Here is a 23,998-nt window from a genome sequence, read left to right on the forward strand (position 1 = left end):
TAATTTTTGTTGCTCATTAAAGTAAACAATTATAGGAAAATACCTCCAATTATCCTGTTGATTTGAACAAATAGTCTGCATTATTGCAAATAAGTATTAGGAGTATTCAGTGAAAAAGTTGACTATTCCTTGAAAACCAGCACATATGGTATTCCTTCCTATGCTTAAGAACTCTGTATTTTACATTGCTCTGACAGTTCTTTGGTCTCCTGTATGAATGTTTGGAATGTTTCCAGCTTTTAACTCATGCAGATGATGGAAGCCCAAGCTTCATCAAGGACACAGAGGAGTTGTGCATAGGTGTAGATGGGCATGCACTCTTCCTATCTCTGGTGAGTGTGAACTCTTCTGCATGATTGTATTGAACTGGTATCTGTCACCAACTTTTATCACATTTGGAAAGGATTTGAGTGTTGTGCAGAATTTCCTAATTTAAACCGGATATTGTACTGTCTATGTCTGTCTGTACTCATTTCATAGAACTTGCAAAGATTAATGAATAGCACAAAATCAAATTGTGCTGTATTAATAAGATCTTACAATTTAAATAATATATATTAGAGAGGTAGATATTATATCCATATGTGATACGATATGAGATGGATAGACATATATAAATATAAATATGAGCTATGAGACAGATAAATCTGAGGTAGGTATAAAATAAATAGATATTAGATAGAGATGAGATGGTGGCAACAAAAATAATTAGCTATGCCTGGTGATATAAATACATGACTGAAAAGCACGGAAAGAAGATAAGAAGATAAAGCTATTTATCAACTGAAATTTACAAGCTAATAATTTACTGTCATAAAGGGTATAAAACCTCTGTAAATGCAAACTCTATGCTCTGCCTCTATGAATTGCAATCAACTAATCGCAGCACTTTAACAGAGATGCCTGCCATGTTATAATACCATGTTATAACGCAGAAAGCCTGAGTAGAATATAGAATACATTGAGAAAATCAAATTATGGGTTGACTTGTTGCTAGCTGGCTGGAACTTCCCTTTAGGTGAAAATTAAGGTCTGGGTCTGTCTTTAGTTGCCAGAATTCTTATTTTGTATATTTTTAGGCGCAAATGGTCCTTTGTTGCTTCATACTATATGTTATAGGCAATGATGTGACCATGATGTGATCATCTGCATAATTAAAGTGCTTTTGACAGCTCAACATTAAACAGTTTCTTATATATCCATACACATTCAATCTAGAATGCCCATTCCTACTGCACATGTCATGTTGTTTTATATACATCGTACAAATCTGTGTGCTTTTCCGTGCACCCTGTATTGTTTCGTCTCAGTTTTACTGGTTGACTTATCTGAAGATGAATCAAATGTTTTGGCTTCCTTTTTATCTATAATCTAAAGTTAGAAGATCAAAAGAGTCAGTACTTCAAATGTAACTCCCTGCTTGTTTTTGTTGTTTTGATACACTATGAGAGTGTATCCAACATTATCCACTGCGGGAAAATCTGCTTTCAGAATGGACCTGTAATGTATATAGTGTTCAGCCAGCCCTGATGCTGTGACGAAGGGATGTCAGAAATACAGTCTTTAAAACTCCATTTAGACTGATAACCACTACTTCATGGTTATATCATGCTTAGTTTAGCATTCCCTGTAAGGTATATTGATCACAGTATCTTATAAGCAAACAATATTATCCTTATATTTTGACAAAGTCAAATGTGCAATATAGTTTCAACATAGTTTCAGAGTAATCTGATATCTCTCAACAAAACTAGGCTAATGTACATGTAAGAAATAACTTCTGGAATCCTGCATGTGTGTAAGTGAAGGACTCACCTAAAACTATGTGTTCCAGCAGCACAAATAGTAGCAGTGCAGGTTTCAGCATTGTCAATGTGCTGCTCTGGTGTCCTGGAAGCTCAAGTGATGGAGGAAGTTGGTGCAACGCTTAAAAATCTGCACGTGCAAGTACAGTAGATTGCTCAATAACTCTGTATATGGAAGTGTGGTAGATGACGGCGTCAATGTTGTGTCCTAAATCCCCTGTTAGGTGCCACACAGTAATTACTAGAGATGCTCACTGACCCCCGTGAAGTGATTTGATAGCTTCGTGTTTTGGTTTTGGTTTTGGCAAAACTGCCCTCGTGTGTGTTGGTTTTGATTTTGGTTTTGGATCTGTATTTTTTTTTTAGTAAAATTGCTAAAATATGCTAAAACAGGCTTTCCCAAACCCAGTCCCCACGGCTCCCTAACAATGCAGGTTTTCTGGATCACATGTGACATAATTATGACCACCTGTGGATCTGTTACAATGTGTCAGTCAGTAATGAATACACCTGTGTTCCAGCAAGTAGATATGGAAAACCTGCACTGTTAGGGAGCCCTGAGCACTGGGTTTGGGAAACACTGTGCTAAAATCACATAATTTTGCTCTTTTTTTGATCCTCCATTATTCATACTTTCCTACTTTCGGCAAGTTCTGTCCGAGAGAGGGGCGTGACTGGAGGGCGGGAGGGGATGGGACGCGGCCAAACATGTCACTTTGGTCATGCCCCCACAACGGAGAGGCCATTTTGCGGGGGCGGGGCCAAAATGACACGATTCATAGCGAATTGCGTCATTTCGGGAAGGCAGTTGCGGGATGCGGGAGACTTGCCTGCTCTCCCAGGAGTCCGTGAGACCGACTCGAATTTCGGGAGTCTCCCGGACATTCCGGGAGAGTTGGCAAGTATGACATTATTATTAACCTCAATAACAGTAATTTCAAGTCATTTGCAGTCAATTTTGACCACCTCACAGGTCATATTATTGTTTTCATACACTTTTGGACAAATACCCTGACTGGATGGTAAGCAACAGAGCAATGACACAAACACACGGCAGTTCCTAGCACATCTAGGACTGATTGGCACACAGCAGTGGCAGAAAAGAAAAGTGGGGCAAGATGGAATTGTTTTTGGATCATGAAGCCAGTTATGGTTCATTTGATTAATAATCATTTGTTAATAAAACTGTTGTCTTTATATGGTTCCAGACAATTAAAAATAATCCTCCACCATTCTTTGGATGGTGATAGTTGATAGTAGGATCAGGTGGAGTTACAGCAGAGGTGTCACTAATTCTGCTCAATTTTTTTACAGCAGACAAGACCAGATGTCAAAATGCTGTGCTGAGTCATCTGCATCATCAATGGGTGTCTAAGTTTTTTGCTAAACACACAACAATATATAGCACATAGGTAATATTGGCACACAGCGTTAGCTGAAAGCAAAAATGGTGCAAGATGGAATTGTCCTTGGGCCCTCGCACCCACCCTTATGTTGGATCTTAAAAAAGACATGCACACTTTAACAAACAAGCACTTCAGCCACAAAAGTGCCACTCCTTATGGCTGAAGTGCTAGGTTTGTTTGGGCCCCCACAAAACAGGGTAACAATTGCATTAAGCCAACTAATGTAACAGTTAAATAACTGTGGCGAGATGCTGTTGTCATCATCCTCAGCCTCATCCTCACCCTGATCAGTGTGTACATCATCCTCACACATTATTAATTCATCACTGCTGGAATCCACCTTTACAGAAGTCTCAGTATTTTGATGCTATTGGCGGGAAAGGCCTTCCTCGTGGAACTTGAAGTTAATTTTTATGAACATCATCTTTTCGACATTTTGTGGAAATAGACTCCTACGCCGATCGCTGACAAGGTTCCCGGCTGTGCTAAAAACTCTTTCCGAGTACACACTGGAAGGTGGGCAGCTTAGGCAGTGCAAAGTGAGTTGGTACATGGGTCTCCAAATTCCCTTTTTTTCCTCCCAGTATGTAAAGGGACTGTACGAAGTGTCGTGAAAATAATCCTCCACCATCCTTTGGATGTTGATAGTAGTATCAGGTGGAGTTACAGCAAAGTTTTCACGTTTTTTTTGCCCAATTCTTTTAGACCAGACCAGGGGGTAAATGTATTATGGTCCGATTTTTTTCAACTCGCCGGAAATTGGCGAGTTGAGAGCTAAAATTTATAGCGGTGCTGGCTTAAATTTTAGCTGTCAACTCTCCGATTTCCGACGAGTTGAAAAAATCGGACCATAATACATTTACCCCCAGATGTCAAAATTTGGTGCAGTCATCCTCATCATCCCTGGGTCTCTTGGGAAAGCTAAGAATTTTTTCTAGCAGCAGTTGAGTGAGAAACTGAAGGAGGAGACGCTGTCCTGGCACGTAACACTTGAGCTGTCATCTTGCTCACTAGGAGCTCATTGCATCTCTTCATATTTGGGTCAGTTGGAAACAAAGAGAAGACATTGCTCTTAAACCGAGGATCAAGCACAGTCGCCAAAATGTAGTGAACCGATTTTGATAACTCTTGGATCCAGGCGAAGCGAATAAAGTACTTGATCTACAAGTCCAACATACTTAGCGTGATTGCTTTGTTTAATCTCCTCCTTCAGTTTCTCAAGCTGCTTTTCCAAAAGTCTAATTAAGGGAATCACTTGACTCAAGCTCGCAGTGTCTGAACTCACTTCACAGATGACTACTTTAAATGGTTTCAGCACCTTGCACAACAGGGAAAGTATTCTCCACTGCGCTTGACTAAAATACATCCCCTTCCTTTCCCAATGTCATTGATTGTGGAGTAAGTGTGGATGACTTTTCGCTGTTCCTCCGTAAACGCATATACAGGGTAGAATTCCACCTTGTCACCACCTCTTGCTTCAGCTGGTGGCAGGGCAAATTAAATTGCTCTTGCAGCTGCTGCAATCTCCTACACGCTGTTGCCGAATGCCGGAAATGTCCATTATATTTTACAGGCCACAGACAGCATCTCCTGCACGCCCCTGTCATTTTTTAAAAACCTATGCACCACCAAGTTTATTGTGTGAGCAAAACAGGGAATGTGATGGAATTCACCCAGCTGTAATTCTCTGACAATATTGGTTGCATTATCAGAAATGACATATCCTGAGGAGAGTTCAAGTGGGATAAGCCATGTTGTAATGACATCCCTTAGTTTTTGTAACAGATTGTCAGCTGTATGCCTCTTAGTGAAGCCGGTGATACACAGAGTAACCTGCCTCTGACAAATGTGACGTACTTGGGTACATGCTGCTGTTGTTCCTGCTGGTGAAGGCGAATCACCAACCCAGTGAGCTGTCACAACCATATAATCTTTAGTTTGCCCAGTTCCGCTTGTCCACATATCTGTAGTTAAGTGTACAGTGGGTAGAATGGCATTTTGCAGCCCAATAATAAAATTTTTACAAACCTTCTGGTAGAGGTGAGGAATAGCTTTTCTACTGTTGTGATGGAATTTGGTAACAGGGACACAAGACCTCAAGTAGCTGTCTAAAACCAGCTGCATTATGAGTGGATATTAGACGCAGATCTAATACTAGTATAGTAGCCATAGTGTCTGTGATCCGCTTTGCGACCTGGGTGACAGCTTTCATACTTGCTTCCTCTTGCAAAGAATTGTTTAACAGTCAATTGTTGTAAACTACTAGTAGTCTTCTTCTTGGTCTGCTTCTGGGATAAAGATTCACCCCCAGGAGCAGCAGCAGTGGGACTAATCCTCAAGAATTATTCTGAGGAATCCAGGATAGTGAAGGAGTCATCTAGCCTTAGGAACCTGGATGCAGGACTAACTCCGATCGGTACTGATCGGGGGGCCCTGCCTGCTTCATTGTACTGGGCCCCACGATTTCTGATAGCGCCCCTGCCTATATAACACAGTAGAATTAGATTTCAGAATTACATCAACCCTGTAAGCCACCCTATTATTGTATTTTTTTTTGCAATGACAATTAGCAATGGAGCTCTCCTGAATGTCACTGATTACTTTGTTGAATGCTGCTAATAATGCAATCACCTATTTCAATTCTATAATTTTGCCTGCCCAACTGCTCTACACTCTGTACTACCCCTTCTCTGTCCCTCTCTCAAATGGCGCTAGATCGCTGTGGAGGGCGGTATTTATAGATTCCAAAGCTCGCAAGATCCGAGATCCGACGACGTCACAATGACGTTTTGCCACGTTTTCGATTCCGAAAAACCGCAATGCTACTGAGCCGACTAGACTTGGTACTCGGATCCCCTAAGTTCTGGTGTGTTTGGTTTCCAAGGAACCGAGACTGAGCATCTCTAGTAATTACTGGTATGTTGTAACTTGTGTCAGTTATATCACTTGCACATATTCTATTGGGTGTATTTCTGAACAGCTTTCCTACGTTGGTGAGCGTGATAGAACTAAACATAGCAACAGCCTCGGACTGGATATTTTTTTTTCTGAAGATCCTCTTGTGCTTTTCAAGTCTAGGTTGGTCCTTTGCCATACATGACAAAAATGTTTAATCTTTATTATACCCAAATGACCAAAACTGTAGTGTGTGTTTTCTATTTCTAATTAAATTAATTTTCAGTCAGTGGCTCAATAGGGCTATTTATCCCAGGGGGCCCTCAACACTACTGTTCGGCATTGCTCAGCAAATAGATGAAAATATAGCTTTAGGAGAAGAGGAATGAGTAGCTAATGAACGTTCATGAGTAGAGATTCCATAATCAAGATATCCATGTGACCTAAAGCGTCCTCAGGCCGTAAAATCCCATAATTTCATTTATTTCCTAAATAAGGTGAAACTATGACAGGAATCTATTCCAACTTTTTCTGCTATTTAGGATGTATCAGGAGTCTTTTACAGGAACATAAATAATATGAGTTAAAAATTTTGCGTGAAAGGGAAGGAGACCTGAGATAACTGGGACACCAGGGAGCCGTGTCCTTGAGATGTGTCCTAGGTGAGAACTACATTCAGGGATTCATGTAGAGTTGGATGTGAGTCGAACACAGAAGTGCAAAAAGCATTTTTCCTTACTGCACATGTGCACTACAAAGGAGCGCGTTTCAAACATAATTTCCAGTTGCACCTATGTGTAGATGAGGCTTTAGCAGATTACATATCTGTTCTGGAAAGAGATGTGTCATGTCTAAAAGCCAGAGAAGCCTGCTTGCGCTTACCCAGACAGATCGAACAAAGGAATGAGAAAATGAAAGAGGAAATTATTAAAATTCAATTTACTTTTCTGCCCACCTGCACCTCCTCCTCCTTCCTTTCTCATCTCCCAGGATATTGCCACCTATTTCAAAGAGAAAATCTACACCATTCGACAAGATATTTCCTCATGACAAATTCCACTCACTCCACTCACTCTACCCACCTTTACCTACACTTCCCAATCCACCCTTACTTCGTCTTCAGTTACTGGAGAGAATGAATTCTCTGAACTCATCTCATCATCTCACCCTACAACCTGTCCCCTCGGCCAAGTCTCAGTCTCCTCTGTCCCAGTCTCCCAAGCTGTCATTGTTTCACACTTGACTCCACCCTCTGTTTTATTCCTTGCATCCAGACTCTCTCCCAGTCCTGTCGACTCCACTTTAAAACTGTTATATGCGTATTGTCGCTAACCAATAACGATTGTCGAACCTCGATTTGTGTTTCCAACGCACAAAGATTTATTCGCAAAAGTAGTATAATATGTTCAAGCAAAGTGATAATAAATACAGCCGTTACTTATCGCAGGCGCTCTAGATCCAGTGTGCAGTCATTCAATCCTGAAGTCTGGGGACAAGATGTCTGAACACTAGATGAGAAGCTGCTGCTTATATGCACACAGAAATACAGTAATACAATGGAGATGGTATATTATTATTATTATTATTATTATTATTTTTTATTTATAAGGCGCCACTAGGTGTCCGTAGCGCCGTACAGGGACAAACGAAATTACAATACAAGGAGAGACAGCACAGTACAGTAAACAATAAGCACAGTAACTCAGTGAGCTCAAAGCACAGCAAGGGCGGGGGAGGGGAGAGGGGAAGGTCTTCGTACGACGGAGCCCAAGAGGGAGGGCACGGATAATAGGGAGACCCCCGGGGGGGAGAGGAGGGAGGGGACAGGGGGAAGAGGGTCCTCGAGGAGGACGACCAAGTAGCTGGAGAGCAGAGTTAACAGTGGTGAGACAGGAGGAGGGGTGACCCTGCTCAAAGGAGCGTACAATCTAAGGGGTAAGGTAGACAGACAGAGAGACACGGGGGAGAGAGGGAGGAATGGAGGATAGGGGAAGGGGAATGAAGGGGAAGAGGCAGAAGAAAAGGAAGGTAATTAGGTGGGAGACTGGAAGGCTTTACGAAAAAGGTGGGTTTTTAAAGCCCGTTTGAAACTGGACAGATTGGGGGAAGTTCTGATGGAGGGAGGGAGCTTGTTCCAGTGGAGGGGGGCAGCGCGGGCGAAGTCTTGGATACGCGCATGGGAGGAGGTGATCAGGGGAGAAGAGAGGCGACGGTCATTGGCAGATCGGAGAGGGCGGGAAGGAGCATGAATAGAGAGGAGGGAGGAGATGTAGGGTGCAGTGGAGTTGGCGAGGGCTTTGTATGTAAGAGTGAGGAGCTTGAAGAGGATTCTGAAGGGGAAGGGGAGCCAGTGAAGGGATTGGTAGAGGGGGGAGACCGACGAGGAGCGGCGAGAAAGGAAGATGAGCCTAGCGGCTGCGTTAAGAACAGATCGAAGGGGAGCAAGATGAGATTGGGGGAGGCCAGTGAGGAGGAGGTTACAGTAGTCCAAGCGGGAAATGATCAGAGAGTGAATAAGACATTTGGTGGCGTCTTGGGAGAGAAAGGGCCGGATGCGAGCGATGTTACGCAGCTGGAAGCGGCAGGATTTAGCAAGAGAGAGAATGTGGGGTCCAAAGGAGAGAGAGGAGTCGAGGGTGACACCAAGGAAGCGAAGTTGGGGACAGGGGAGATAGAGGTGTTGTCGACAGTGATAGAGAGATCAGAAGGGGGCGGGGTGTGAGACGGAGGAAAGACTATGAGTTCAGTTTTGGCGAGGTTAAGTTTGAGGAATCGAGAGGACATCCAGGAGGAGATGGCAGAGAGGCAGGTGGACACCCTAGAGAGGAGGGAGGGAGAGAGATCAGGAGAGGAGAGGTAAAGTTGAGTGTCGTCGGCATAGAGGTGGTAGCTAAGGCCGTAGGAGCTGATGAGTTCACCCAGGGAAGAGGTGTATAAAGAGAAGAGCAAGGGTCCCAGAACAGAGCCCTGAGGGACCCGACTGGAAGGGTGAAGGGTGTAAGGGTATAGCTTGCTTCTATTGGTCCAGGTTTCAGGAAGGTCCAAGGAGTTGTCATCATTGGCTAGTTCATACTAAAGAATCCAAAGGAGGGGGTCATCTCTCCAGGGGGTATGCTCTGCTCTTCCCGCCAAGATTCCTTAGTCTTAAGTAGTTCATAATTCCCTATCATTCATAACTTGTGTATGCACTCTGCGATTCCTTCGCAGAGTGAACCAAACAGTAGCAAATGTTAAGAGGTTTATTATGATACCACATATGATATGATTCCTTCAACCTGTTCCATATATTTCACTAATGTGCATATAACTTATAATATATAAAATAAATACTACTATATTTCGACATAAATGACTATGTGTTGCAACTACCATTAATGTGTACTACTTTACAAGTATGCGTGTTTGTGCGAATGTATGGTAAAAGATCAAATACTGTTGCTGCCACGTGTAGTAGCTGCATACGCCCTTCCACGCCGTAGCGTGCCCTTGTACACCGTAGCGTACCGTACGCATCTTTTCAGACAAAGACAACCAAGTTTGCTCGACTTTAATTGAAATGACTTTATCCAATTTGCTGACTTCGACAGCTCCACCCTTTGATAGTGTAATAAACTATCACCCAATCACCGTTTCAAGTTCAGGATTATACAATACTTCTTCACAGACCATGATCTCGGTATCTGGTACCACCCTTTCAGTCTCTTTCTCTTTGTTACTCCTATGAGACCATTTTCCACACTTCAACACAGTAGAAACACATTTGACAAATAAACCAATTGCTAAGATGACACCCAGTATAAGGAGAAGGAGCTTACCTACACTAGCAACCATTTCCTGTACCCACTCCCCCAGACCAGAGAACCATTTCACAGGGTTCAACCATGAGAACCAACCTGCCACCTTTTCCCCGACCTCATATAACGAAGAATTATGGTTCTTTCGAAATTCCCATTTCAGTTGCAAAATTTCATCATCTTCCGGTCTATAACCTCTTTAGGGTCATCCGTATTATTGGTGATGTACGTGCAACATTTGACACCGAACTGGGTGGCCAGTGTCACACAGTACCCACCAGTAATAGAGGTGAGATAATTTAGTACCAGTCTATGTTGCACCAACTCCTTCTTGTGCGCTTGTAGCTCCCTTCCAGTATACCTGAAAGTGTCATCATACATCTCAGTGATATTATCTATTAATTTAGCTAGGTCTTGGATATATTTAAAGTTTAATGTTCCCCGAGCGGTCCTGGTGAGATCTAGGGCTACCATAACTTGGAAACCAGCGGTTTCACTAATCAATTTTGTAGCTATGGGCTCCTCACCAGGAATCATATTTCTCTTGCCACGGTGTTCATACTGTGTGTGTATGTATGGTGGTGATGTTGTCTTGTGAATACCAACCATTTCTTCATGAGTAATAGTCATGATTTCAGGAACCAGTTTAGCTAAGAAACATAAGCCCTTTTAACTCAGAGTCACCCAGTAATAAGCTTTCCTTCCACGAACAAAATACACATCATCAGGGAGAACATAAGGAACATTAATTATATCACACAGAGTTTTGATAAAACTACCCATGCCCAGTGTCTTCATTTGCTCTAGACACGTGTCGGCATGGATGACATTCTTACAATTATCTATAGAGACTTTTGGTTATACGCCCTAGTTTGTGACTTCCATCAACATTCCTGCCTATTGGTGACCTTGTGAGTCTCCCTCTAAAATGAGTGTGGCGAGCCATTGTCTGATCTGATGGGTCAGCTTCCCAATTCTCCAGACGTTTTGCATGAGAGATATTTAGACACAGCAAAGATCGGTCTATGGAGTATTGTCGAAGCGTCAGACTAGGGGACCTAGTGTTATTGTATCTCCCATCTATGGACCTCCCACCCCTCAATTCGAGTACCTCAGATATGTTTAGAGGGAATGGCACTAGTCCTATATTATGCTGCCCTTGTGGCACGTGAAAGCACACTCAAAACTCGGTTTGGTTTAGCACCTTACCCACCAGGGAGTGATAATCCTCCAAAGGATGCCCGCCTATATTCAGAGTACTGTGGGACTGGCATTGTTGGATGCATCTCTCTTCAACTAGGGAGTCGCAAAACTTGCAGATACAATACTCATCAGACAATAGCCCCTCACACTGCCTCCGAGTTCCTGAGCTAGCAGACCTTTTCATAACCCCCGGACCAAGCTTGATAATGGGCTGCTCTGAGTATTCTAATAACTTTTCCTCTGCCTCCATTTCATCCGTATCACTACTAGAACTCTCCTCCGTCCTCCATCCTCCTTCACAAAAATAGAATGTCCTAGAAAGAGTAAAAACAAGGAAAATCCTGGAACAAAAGAAAAACAAAAACTGCCACTCCATCGCTGGAAAGATAGTTCTGGGACAACGTCTCTGGTTCAGGTGTCTCAACTGCAGGCTTTAGGTCTCCCGGAACAGACTCACAAGTGACAGATCTTTGTCGTCGGTCTCAGTTTTATCTTGCACTTTCTCCGGATTATGGACTCTCCTGCAGTGGGTGGAATGAACCCAAGTGTCTCTCTCTGCAACCTTCAGTGATGTAGTACTGGTCAGCAGCACTTGGTACGGGCCTTCCCGACGGTCTGTTAAACAACCTGAACGTAAGAAATTGCGGATCATAACATAGTCTCCAGGTTCAACATCATGACAGTTAGTTTCTGGCATACCAGGTGACAGCATTTTTTAGTTTTTGTTGTTGTTTTAGCTGTCTACTCATTCTTATAAGATATTGTACAGTCACTTCATTATTACACTTCAAGTCGTCTTGTGGACTCACGATCAAATGAGGTTGTCGTCCGAACAGTATCTCAAAGGGGGACAGATTAAGAGGAGGTCTAGGAGTGGTCCGAATGCTATGGAGGACCAATGGCAAAGCCTCAGGCCATGCCAACCCAATTTCAGCCATTACCTTACCAAGCTTGTTCTTTATAGTACCATTTACTCTCTCTACCTTACCACTAGCTTGTGGTCGGTAAGGGGTGTGGAGTCTGCTACCCATGAGTTTACACATATTTTGGAAGATATCACCAGTAAGGTGGGTACCCCTATCACTTTCAATGATTCTAGGGATACCGAACCTACATACAAAGTCTTGTACAATTTTCTTTGCAGTGAACACAGCAGTATTAGTGGCTGCCGGATATGCTTCTACCCAACCGGAAAACACATCAATACAAACTAACACATACTTCAGATTCCTGCACAGTGGTAATTGGATATAGTCAATTTGTATTACCTGAAAAGGTCCGTCTGTAGGAGGAATGTGGGATGGCTCAGTTGGAATAGTTTTCCCGACATTTTTCCTCAAGCAAGTAAGACATGACATTGCCTTCTTACCAGCCTGAGAGGAAAATCCGGGAGCACACCAGTATGCTCTCACCAGTTTGCCCATACCTTCTTTACCCATGTGAGTCAGGCCGTGTGCTGCTTCAGCCAGGCTTGGATAGTACATTCGGGGAGCTACAGGCTTACCTTGTCCATCCCTCCAGAGTACTGAGGACTCTTGACCACATCCCTTCGCCTTCCAGACCGCCTTTTCCTGCAGGGAACACAAATCTTGCATTTCAATTAATTTCTGCATGTCTAATGTCTGAAAAACCATCATAGTCTCGGTCGATACAGTCATAGGTTGCCCTGCTGCCCATTTAGCAGCTTCGTCTGCCCTGTTGTTGCCCATTGACACTGGGTCTTCTTCAAAGGTATGGGCTTTGCACTTTATGACGGCTACTGTTCTGGGTAACTGTATCGCTGTCAGAAGTCCTTTTATGTGTTGTGAGTTTGCCACTGGCATACCTGCTGCTGTCGTAAAGTTTCTAAGACGCCAAAGGGCCCCAAAATCGTGCACTACCCCGAAGGCGTACCTAGAGTCAGTATATATATTGGCTGATTTACCCTCTGCCAATTCACACGCTCTCTTTAGTGTTACTAATTCCGCCACCTGGGCTGAGTGAGGTGGGCCAAGGGATTCAGCTTCTACCACATCCTGATCGTCTACCACAGCATAACCAGTACATAGCTCTCCCGTCTCTGTCTGTCTATGACAACTTCCGTCTGTATAAAACATAAAATCTACATTTTCTAAGGGGGTGTCACGTATGTCGGGCCTTGCAGTAAAGGTCTGATTCAGGTGTTCCATACAGTCATGCGTGTCAGTATTCTTGCCTAACTCATCATCAACCAGGGTCTCCTCACCTCCCACCCTTTGTGTCTCTAGAGACACATATGGAAGGTATGTAGCTGGATTTAAGGTGCTACATCGTTTGATGGTGATGTTTGAGGGTGCTATCAGGGTTAGTTCCCACTTTGTGAATCTAGCTGAAGAAACATGTCTGGTTTGGGCTGAATTTAACAGAGCTGATACAGCATGGGGTGTATAGACAGTTGAATTATGTCCTAATACTACGTCCTCGCTCTTACTTACCAGAAGAGCAGTTGCTGCTACACTTTTGAGACATGTTGGGAGTGATCTTGCCACATTGTCCAATTGTGCACTGTAGTATGCTACCGGTCTGCTAGCGTCACCATGTTTCTGTGTGAGGACACCTGCTGCACAACCATCAGCTTCTGTACAGTATAGCTCAAAAGGCTTTTCATAATCAGGTATTCCCAATGCAGGTGCTCTAGTCAGACTATCTTTAAGATTAAAGAACGCTTGCTCTGACTCCTCTGTGTGTACGACACATTCTGGTTTTGAGGAAGAGACTAGCTCCTGCAATGGTAATGCCAGAATAGAAAAACCTGGGATCCAGGATCTACAGTATCCACACATCCCCAGGAAAGTACGAATCTGCTTCTGGCTCTGCGGCAGAGTCATGTGTTGTATGGCCTCAATCCTGTCGGTTGTCAGGTGTCTTAGCCCCTTAGTGAGGCAGTGTCCTAAGTATTTGACCTTAGTCTGACATGGCTGTAATTTATCCTTTGCCACCTTGTGCCCTGTTTGTGAAAGATGAAGCAACAACAATTTAGTATCATGTAAACATGACATAAAAGAATCAGAGCACAGCAACAAATCGTCCACATATTGAATTAGAACAGACCCATTGTGGGGTTGAAAGGATTGCAATCAGTCATGTAAGGCTTGGGAGAAAATACTGGGGCTGTCAATGAACCCCTGGGGTAGTCTGGTCCATGTGTATTGCACTCCCCGGTAGGAGAATGGAAAAAGGTATTGGCAGTCAGGGTGAAGAGGTACTGAGAAGAAAGCAGAACATAGATCAATGACAGTAAAGTGAATAGCAGACGGTGGAATCTGCATGAGGATGACAGCTGGATTCGGCACTACGGGGAATTGGCTCTCAACAACTTTATTAATTCCCCTTAAGTCCTGGACTAATCTATAGCCCCTCCCCCCACTCTTCTTCACAGGGAAAATGGGACTATTTGCTGTACTGGCTGTACAAATTAAAATTCCTTGTTGTAACAGCCTCTCAATAACAGTATATACCCCGAGTTCCACCTCCGGTTTTAATGGATACTGTGGGATTTTTGGAACTATCCTACCACTTTTTAGATTGACCATGACAGGGGCTACGTTTGCCATCAGTCCAGTGTCCTGTCCATCTCTGGTCCATAGTGAACCTGGTATTTCCAGCAAAATCCCCTTTACTTGAGATGGACTTTGTTCTATAACAGGAGAGTGTAACATTAACCTTTGAGGGGTGTCCAATATATCCTGCACCTCATGTGCGATCTTCTCCGGTATATCTAAGAACACACCATTTGAAGTACAGTATATGACTCATCCCATTTTACATAACAAGTCTCTTCCCAGCAAGTTAGTAGGAGCCGCCGCAGCCAAGAGGAACGAATGCTTGGTATGCAGAGGCCCGATAGTAACTTCAGCGGGTTTAGTTAGAGGATAATGCAACACTTTTCCCATTAAACCCCATGGCTGGAATGGTTTTATTGGTCACCTGTAGATTGAAAGGAGAGGTTATCACAGATCGGGCCGCCCCTGTATCTACAAGAAAGGTCTGTTTCCTACCAGCTATGTCAACTATCATTGTTGGTTCTCTCTGTTAACCTCACTGGCTGTAGACTACAGGTATGACCTGACCCCTAGTGCTGACTATTGCTTTCCCGCGCAGCATTTGCTGCTATAACATGCGCAGGTAACTGTGTGTTCTCTTGCCTATGTGTGTTTCTCCGTGGAGGATACCTATATGATTCCCTATCTATATGTGTATCCTGTCTTGCTTTTTTACAATCTCTTGCAAAATGGCCTTCTTCGTTACACTTGAAACATCTGATTATTCTATATTTCTGATTATGTGGGTTCTATGCTGGTGGTTGTGTATGCATCCCCTCTAGAGCCTGTATACTTACCGTCATTAATCACTTTTCTCTTCCTTTTTCCTAAAAAGGTTTTTGTCATGCTCCACAGCAGACTCCCTGAGAGAATCTACTGTGATGCCTCTCCAATAAGTAATGTGGTTTGTACTCTCGTCTTTAAATTTTCTCTAAGGCCATAATACTCCTACAGCTACCTCTCTGTGATGTGGGTCCTCATCTATGTTGGATATCCCAGTAAACCGTGTTATCGCTGCTATAGCTCTAGCAAAGTAATCTGGGGCTGTTTCACTATCCTTTTGTTTTATGGTGAAAATCTTACTCTAATTTACTACTACTGGAAAATAGATGGCTAAATGTTTGACAATTTATTCTATATTTTCTTGGTTAATCTCATCAGTCAAGGTGTCATCTTAATCCAACACACAATCTTTAATAAATTTTTGTATGTCAGTATGGGGAGGAAGACACGCCCTCAACACTACACGCCAATCCTTATCGGTTGATTCGTGTGCATTTCCTAAGTCTTTAACAAATTTCTGACACTTTGCCAACTCTTTTCTAGGATCTTGGAATTCAGTCATAATGGAACGTAATTCTGATCTAGTCCAGGGACAATGCATTGTAACATTTCTTAAAGGAACTACACCATCCTTATCCGTTTTCCCATTGGGAACTGATATTGTGCGGACTGGGTATGCACCCACTGGATCACTGGTTTCAGAAGTCACTACCGGATCTGTTGTTTCAAGATTTAGACTGCTATCACTCCTAGTGATCACACTACTCTCATCTATCTCAGCTATTGCTCCTTTCCTATACTTACGCTGAACCTCTAGCATATTAACAGCATGAGCAATGGCCAAAATCACAGTGGGTTCATCTTCATCTTCTGATACACTTGTTTTAAACTGGCTTAAAACAGGACACAACTTAGCAATTTTCCTTTTTTCAAATTTAATATCGGCTGTACTTATCGCTCCCGCCACATAAGGTGGCGGGGGCGCGCTTGCGCTGCATTCGCCACGCTTCTCAACGGCTACTTCCGCCGTGCGCGTGCTTTTCGCCACGCCTACTTACGCTGTGCATTCGCTGCTCTGCCACGTGTTACCTTCCATTTGCCACAGTTTTAAACAATCATTATTTTTATTTCTCTTTTTCGTTGACTTAATCAACCATACTTTATCTTTTACAGTATTTAGTACCTCTGCATTAAAACTCCCTATTGTTGGGAAAGGCCTATCACAATCTTTGGTCATCTTGCCTCACGTGTCGCAATACGCAGTTGCGTATGCACCATATTTCTTACACATGAGAAATCTTGCTGAACCAATAGGCCCTTCCTTAGGCAGTACACTGGCCATCTCTAGCGTATGCTTAGCACCCATGTTGAACAACACCAATCTACAGGGAACACAGACACACCGCAATGCTCTGTTCCTTACGGCCAACAATACTCTTCTATGTGGAACACAGACACACCGCAATGCTCTGTTCTTTCCACCCAACAATTTCAACCCTGTTGCTACAATCACCGCTAGAGATCTCTAATGCCCCGTGAACGTATTTCCAAATAGCCGCGTCCACTCGCTTACTCTTGTTCCGAACAAGAATCCCTAACACAGAAATAGTTCTTCGATAGCCCGGCTATCTCAAATTCCTGTTGAGTTTATTATCGCTGGGAGCACAAGTTGATAAAATCAACCTGCCTTTCCAGTATAATTCCTCCTAGCTGCTTCACCAATTCGCACTGACGGTTATCGTGCGGTTAGATCGCACTGCCTACCAATACTAATTATTAGCAAACCTTGCAATCTATTGGTAACGCTTTGCGAAAACCCGGTTTTCGCATTCGGTATACCTGCCCTGTATACCGTCCTTCAGTTGGGCAATCCGCCTCGTCAGACAGCAACTGAGCACAATCCACAATAAACAGTGTTACAAAATCACACACTATATACCTTTTCTGCGCAGAAAATCGAAAGTTCCCAACAATAGTAATAATGTCTCAGAGGCTTTCACAAGTAATTATACTATGCACATATAATAACTATCAAGACGATTGTTTGACCACGTGGCAAATCTACCAGAAGTTCGCGTACGCACAGCAGGAAATACACATACGCTAAGCAATGCAATACAGTTAAAACGCACAATGACAGTAAAAAGAAACAGTTTTCTCTTTTGTCCCTAGGTTCTAGTTAGCGTGCCCTAGACAATGCAAAACGGACATTCGGTTTCACAACACAGAGTAAAATTCAAGTTTTGAACACATTGCGTTCTTACCCGTATATGACGCGTCTCCACCCTTTGTTGCGGAACCAAAATCCGTTGGTCTTGAGTATCATCGGCAACGAAACCTCCAAAGCTCACAAGCCCCCAAATTGTTATGTGCGTATTGTCGCTAACCAATAACGATTGTCGAACCTCGATTTGTGTTTCCAACGCACAAAGATTTATTCGCAAAAGTAGTATATGTTCAAGCAAAGTGATAATAAATACAGCCATTACTTATCGCAGGCGCTCTGGATCCAGTGTGCAGTCATTCAATCCTGAAGTCTGGGGACAAGATGTCTGAACACTAGATGAGAAGCTGCTGCTTATACTTATATGCGCACAGAAATACAGTAATACAATGGAGATGGTATAGCTTGCTTCTATTGGTCCAGGTTTCAGGAAGGTCCAAGGAGTTGTCATCATTGGCTAGTTCATACTAAAGAATCCAAAGGAGGGGGTCATCTCTCCAGGGGGTATGCTCTGCTCTTCCCGCCAAGATTCCTTAGTCTTAAGTAGTTCATAATTCCCTATCATTCATAACTTGTGTATGCACTCTGCGATTCCTTCGCAGAGTGAACCAAACAGTAGCAAATGTTAAGAGGTTTATTATGATACCACATATGATATGATTCCTTCAACCTGTTCCATATATTTCACTAATGTGCATATAACTTATAATATATAACATAAATACTACTATATTTCGACATAAATGACTGTGTTGCAACTACCATTAATGTGTACTACTTTACAAGTATGCGTGTTTGTGCGAATGTATGGTAAAAGACCAAATACTATTGCTGCCACGTGTAGTAGCTGCGTACGCCCTTCCACGCCGTAGCGTACCCTTGTACGCCGTAGCATACCAGACGCATCTTTTCAGACAAAGACACCCAATTAGGTCGACTTTAATTGAAATGACTTTATCCAATTTGCTGACTTTGACAAAACATTGCCAGAATACGAAATTTTCTTACTCAACATGCTACCAAACCTCTTATCCATTCTCTCATCATCTCCCATCTTGACTATTGCAACCTCCTGCCATCTGGCATTCCTGACACCCATATAGTCACACTTCAAGCCATCCTAAATGCTTCTGCAAGACTGATCTTCCTCTCTCAACTCCCCACATTTGCTGCACCACTTTGCAAGTCCCTACACTGGCTCCCTGTGTTCTCCAGAATCAAATTCATATTACTCACCCATACCTACAAAGCCCTCAACAACACTGCCCCTTCATACTTCTCAAACGTAACATCAAAATACTCTCCCTCCCGCCCTCTTAGATCTACCTCTGACCTTCGCCTTATCTTGCCTCTGGTAACCACCTCTCAATCCCGCCTACAAGAATTATCCCGTGCTGCTTCCCACTTATGGAATTCCCTACTTCGCTCAATGAGACTTTCCTACAGCCTTCTTTAGACGCTCTTTGAAAACCCATCTCTTTTTTTTAGAGGTGACATTATCCCCGATAACACTATTCACACTAAAGCACCCTCACAACTGTTCCAATCTCCATTTTGAACCACATTTGCTCCTCTTGTTTCAGCTGTGCCATCTTCCACTTAGAATGGTAGGTCTCTAATGAGCAGGGACCTCCATACCCTTTGCTTTCATGTCTACATTTATTTTGTCTGCCCTGTATGTCCCTGTTTTATGTATGTACGTTTTCCCTACTGTACAGCGCTGCGAAGCACCGTGACGCCTTACAAATCTACAATAGTAATAATAAATGAGGGAGGGAAGAATCGGGCTGACATAACCTAAGGGCATGTTAACGCTTCTTATGTCTTGTGTAAAATTGGAAGCAGGCACAGATACACTCTTAGGAGGCGTATCTGCAGCACCTACACCCCCCCCCCCCCTCCCGGTACAAATGATCATCAGCACAGACCTTGCACTTGCTGTTAAAAAGTTAAAAAAATAAGCGAAGAGGGTGACACCCCCTCCAAATAATTTCTTGTGCTGCCAGCCTAGGATGGTGTTGGCAATATCAGGGATTCACAAAACCACAGAGTCCTCCCAAAACTGGCAAACCCAGCACTAAGCTATGCCAGCCAGGGAAGCCAGCAGCATGGGGTCTCCCTGTCATAATACAGTGGGACCGAGTGCTCTAGAATATTGCGAGCCTCCTCTAGGATAGAATAGCCCTGTCCTGAAAGCACAAAAGCTTTTCCCACATTCCTGGTGCAGTAGGTCTTTAGTAATAAGTTTAAAAATATATAATAAAATCATAATTTTGTTCATGGTGCACTAACAGTCCTAACATGCCTAGGCCGCCATTAAGTGGTTGGGCATGCTGGTGCTTGTAGTACTACACCTATGGTTGCCAGTGAACCAGAGAAAAATATAAATAACAATTGCAACGTTTTTAAAATAAATTTAATTTAAATAAAAACACAGGGTCAATAAGGGTTTTTTACTGGCATATTTGGCCAGCACTAAAAGAGCTACCATAAGGCCTGCGTTCTAGACCATGCTAGACTTCAGAGCATATGAAATTACCCGGTTATAAATATTACTGCACGGCCACTAAGAGCTCATTTGTGGTGAAGCTCTTATCATAGCTAGAAGTGCTGCGGTTTATGAGGAGTTTTTATATTGCCTAGATTGGATTGTTTAAAGAAGAAGATGCCAACCGTCTGCTAGGTGAGGAAATAATGCCGGTAAATTCTTTCAGTCTCTGGAGTACTAATAGGGCCAGCTGATGCTTTTTAAAAAAATGTTACCATTTCATATGAAATAAGATAAAGCAGACTGGATCTCCCTATAAAGGCGTGCGAATCGGGAAAGGGATTGTGTGAAATAGATGCAGAAATTTTGGTACTGCCATCATTTTATTAGTTTCTACTCTGCCCAGCCTGGAGACCTCAAAATTTTGCCAATCATTTAAAATATTTTTTACTTTGATAATTAGGGGAATATTATTCCTCTCACATAGGGATTCTATTGAAGAGGGGATGTTAATGTCTATGTATTTAAGGAAAGAGGGCTTTATTGGTATTGAGGAGCATATTAAAACTCAGTTGTAAAGGTGTGTAACTTATAGTATGATACCACACTATATTGGTGTAATAATTTGTGAAGGGTTTGAAGTAAAGGCTTGGTTATTGTGATTAGGATGTTGTCAGCAAAGGCACGGTTTATGCTCCTGTTTCTAAAGGTGTAACCATGGACAGTGTCAGACTGGGACATGAAGGGCCCACCAGGGGACTGCAACGCTAGGGGCCCACCAGAGGGGGTGTGGCCAGCCATCATAGAGGCGAGACCAGACACTAGAGGGAAAGAGGTCAGCCCACGAAGGACAGTTAGCACTATAGTGTAGTATATAAAGAATGCAGTTTGTGTATAAATTGTACACAGTCTTAACCTGCCCCTTAGATTGGGCAGAACAGTCACCAAAAATCGGGCTTGCCCACTAGACCAGGCTTGACTAACCTGTTGCACTCCAGGAGGTAAATGTATCAAGCTGAGAGTTTTCCGGTGGGTTTGAAAAGTGGAGATGTTGCCTATAACAACCAATCAGATTCTAGTTATCATTTTGTAGAATGTACTAAATAAATGATAGCTAGAATCTGATTGGTTTTTCAAACCTGCCGGAAAACTCTCAGCTTGATACATTTACCCCCCAGGTGTTGTGAAACTACAAGCCCTAGCATGCTTTGCCAATATATAGCAGCTTATTGCTGGAAGGGTATGCTGGGACTTGTAGTTTCACAACACCTGGGGGTAAATGTATCAATGTCCGGATTCTTCAACTCCTGCGAGATCAGCGTCTTCAGCGCTTAATTTTAAAGCGGCGCTGCCTTGTAAAGGGAAACTTCCCTTTACAAGGCAGCGCCGCTTTAAATTTAAGCGCTGAAGACGCTGATCTCGCCGGAGTTGAAGAATCCGGACATTGATACATTTACCCCCTGGAGTGCCACAGGTCAGCCAAGCCTGCACTAGACTCAGAACATTTGACAGACTGTCCTACCTGTTCTTGTCACTTTTACCACCTGTGACTGCTGTTTTGTTTAGTTGCGGCTCAACTGGATCCTGGAATGTTGAGGGCCCTATTTTGAAAAAATAATGGGTACATTTAGAAAATTCCAACCAGCCTTGGCGTTAAATCAATAGGGCCCACAATTAATATTTAGGCCTTCCTCCAGCCCCAACATTACAGTAATAGTATTCCCATTTATTAAACCTATTTCCCTTCCTTCAGACAGCCCCTGCAATAAATTAATTGCAATTAAGTATAATAAATATACTTATTTTCCACAACCATCACTGCCATTAAATAATTCATATTCACATGTAATAAATAAACCTCATGCGCCTCAAACTCAGCCACACATTCAATTAGCCCCCACTATAAAATTAAATTGCCACACCTTCACCCTACAAACAAAATAGCAACCATTATTTAGCCTCCACCTACCACACACACATTACATTGCCACAAGCCCGCTGTGCCATCACACACATATTACTGTGCCCCTTAATCACCATGCTGTGCCTCCTTATAATCACACTGCACCCTCGATGCTGCTATTGCCCCCCCCCCTTCTCCTGGCCCCCTTCATCAACCTGTGCCATGCTGCTTTTGCTCCCCCCTTCTCCTAGCCCCCCTTCATCACCCTGTTCCAGGCTGCTTTTGCCCCTCCATTCTTCTGGCCCCCTTTATCACACTGTGCCATGCTGATTTTGCTCCCCCCCCTCTCCTAGCCCCCCTTCATCAGCCTGTTTCATGCTGCTTTATCCCCCTCAGTTCTTCTGGCCCCCCTTTATCACACTGTGCCATTCTGCTTTTGCTCTCCCCTTCTCCTGGCCCCCTTCATCACCCTGTGCCATGCTACTTTTGCCCCCTCCGTTCTTCTGCCCCCCCTTCACACTCTGCCATGCTGCTTTGGCCCCCCTTCACACTCTGCCATGCTGCTTTGGCCCCCCCCTTCACACTCTGCCATGCTGCTTTGGCCCCCCTTCACACTCTGCCATGCTGATTTGGTCTCCCTTCACACTCTGCCATGCTGTTTTTTCCCCTTTTCACTCTCTGCCATGCTGTCTGTGCTTCCCCTTCACTCTCTGCCATGCTGTCTGTGCACCCCCATCACTCTCTGCCATGCTGTCTGTTCTCGCCCTTTACTCTCTGCCATGCTGTCTGTGCTCCCCCTTCACTCTCTGCCATGCTGCCTGTGCTCCCCTTTACTCTCTGCCATGCTGTCTGTGCTCCCTCTTCACTCTGCCATGCTCTCCTTCACTCTGCCATGCTATCCTTCCCTTTGCCATGCTCCCCCTTCACTCTGCCATGCTCCTCCCTTGCTTCCGTTCCTTCATTTACCTTTTCTATCGGCTTCCATCTTCTCTTCCCCTGTCTTCTGTCTTCTTCCCGACTCCTCTCTTCGGTGCTCCTCACTGAACATCAGGCGTGAGAACAGAGTAGAGAGGAGGGGCGCCGGTGCCGTGGTCACCTGAGTATTCTTTTTTTTTTCTTAAGTTTTCCGCTCCCCCCACCAATGAAGAGGGGAGCGATCAGGGTCGGGGCCGTGGTCCTCCGGCGGTCCGGTCCAACCATGACCATGGGTGTCCAAGTGGCAGGTGGGGAGTTTGACTAGGGCGGTACACCTGTCAAACCATAACGCAGGTGACCTAAGGGAAGACAGAAACCTACCATTGAGCAGAAGGGCAAAAGCTCGCTTGATCTTGATTTTCAGTATGAATACAGACCGTGAAAGTGGGGCCTCACGATCCTTCTGACTTTCTGGGTATTAAGCAGGACAAGGTGTTAGAAAAGTTCTAGGGCTAATTCAAAAATAAGGAGCCAGGGGCACCTCTGCTTAGTTCCATTGGAAACTCACTGAATAAAAGTCTGGCTGGCTGATGGAATACTATATAGAGCTAAAATGGAGGATAAAATAACGGATTTGGTGACAATTTGGGCTTGGATCAAACTTGCTGATCCTAGATTAAATGTCTCAGTTAGATGTTACATGTCTGGTCCAGGAGATTTTCCTGAAAGAACAACTTTGATAACTTTTGTGATTTCTTCACTTGACTTAGGAGAGTTGGTCTATCTGGGGGAGTTTTATGAGCTTTAGAAAGCAGTCAATTTTCTCTAGGCTGAGTTAAGGGGTGTCCTCATCTTTTTCAACGCTATAAAGGTCCGCTTGGATATTTGAAAAGACTTCTGCTATTATTGCAGGAATAGATTCTTTACCCACTGGTTTGTTAGAAATAGCGGAGATTCGTGATCTAGCTTTGATATGTTTAAAGCATTAGAGCATTTCTGTTTCATAACCTTAATAACGTTGT

At 43.5% G+C, this 23,998-nt stretch overlaps 2 protein-coding genes across 3 annotated transcripts in view; one reads left to right on the plus strand and one right to left on the minus strand.

The window, feature by feature from the left end:
* Positions 1–1,897, minus strand: part of LOC142151489 (zinc metalloproteinase-disintegrin-like VLAIP-B) — a 53,437-nt gene extending 51,540 nt beyond the window's left edge. For both annotated transcript variants that reach the window (XM_075207196.1, XM_075207193.1), the window contains exon 1: positions 1,816–1,897. In XM_075207196.1, the coding sequence (XP_075063297.1) occupies positions 1,816–1,867 (52 nt within the window). In that variant the 5' untranslated portion in view covers positions 1,868–1,897. The remainder of the gene's footprint in view (positions 1–1,815) is intronic.
* LOC142151490 (zinc metalloproteinase-disintegrin-like VLAIP-B) overlaps positions 1–23,998 on the plus strand; it is a 312,990-nt gene that overhangs the window by 229,486 nt on the left and 59,506 nt on the right. The gene's annotated exons all lie outside the window — the stretch shown is intronic.

Source organism: Mixophyes fleayi, chromosome 4, assembly GCF_038048845.1.
Source record: "Mixophyes fleayi isolate aMixFle1 chromosome 4, aMixFle1.hap1, whole genome shotgun sequence".
NCBI classification, from domain to species: Eukaryota; Metazoa; Chordata; class Amphibia; order Anura; family Limnodynastidae; genus Mixophyes; species Mixophyes fleayi.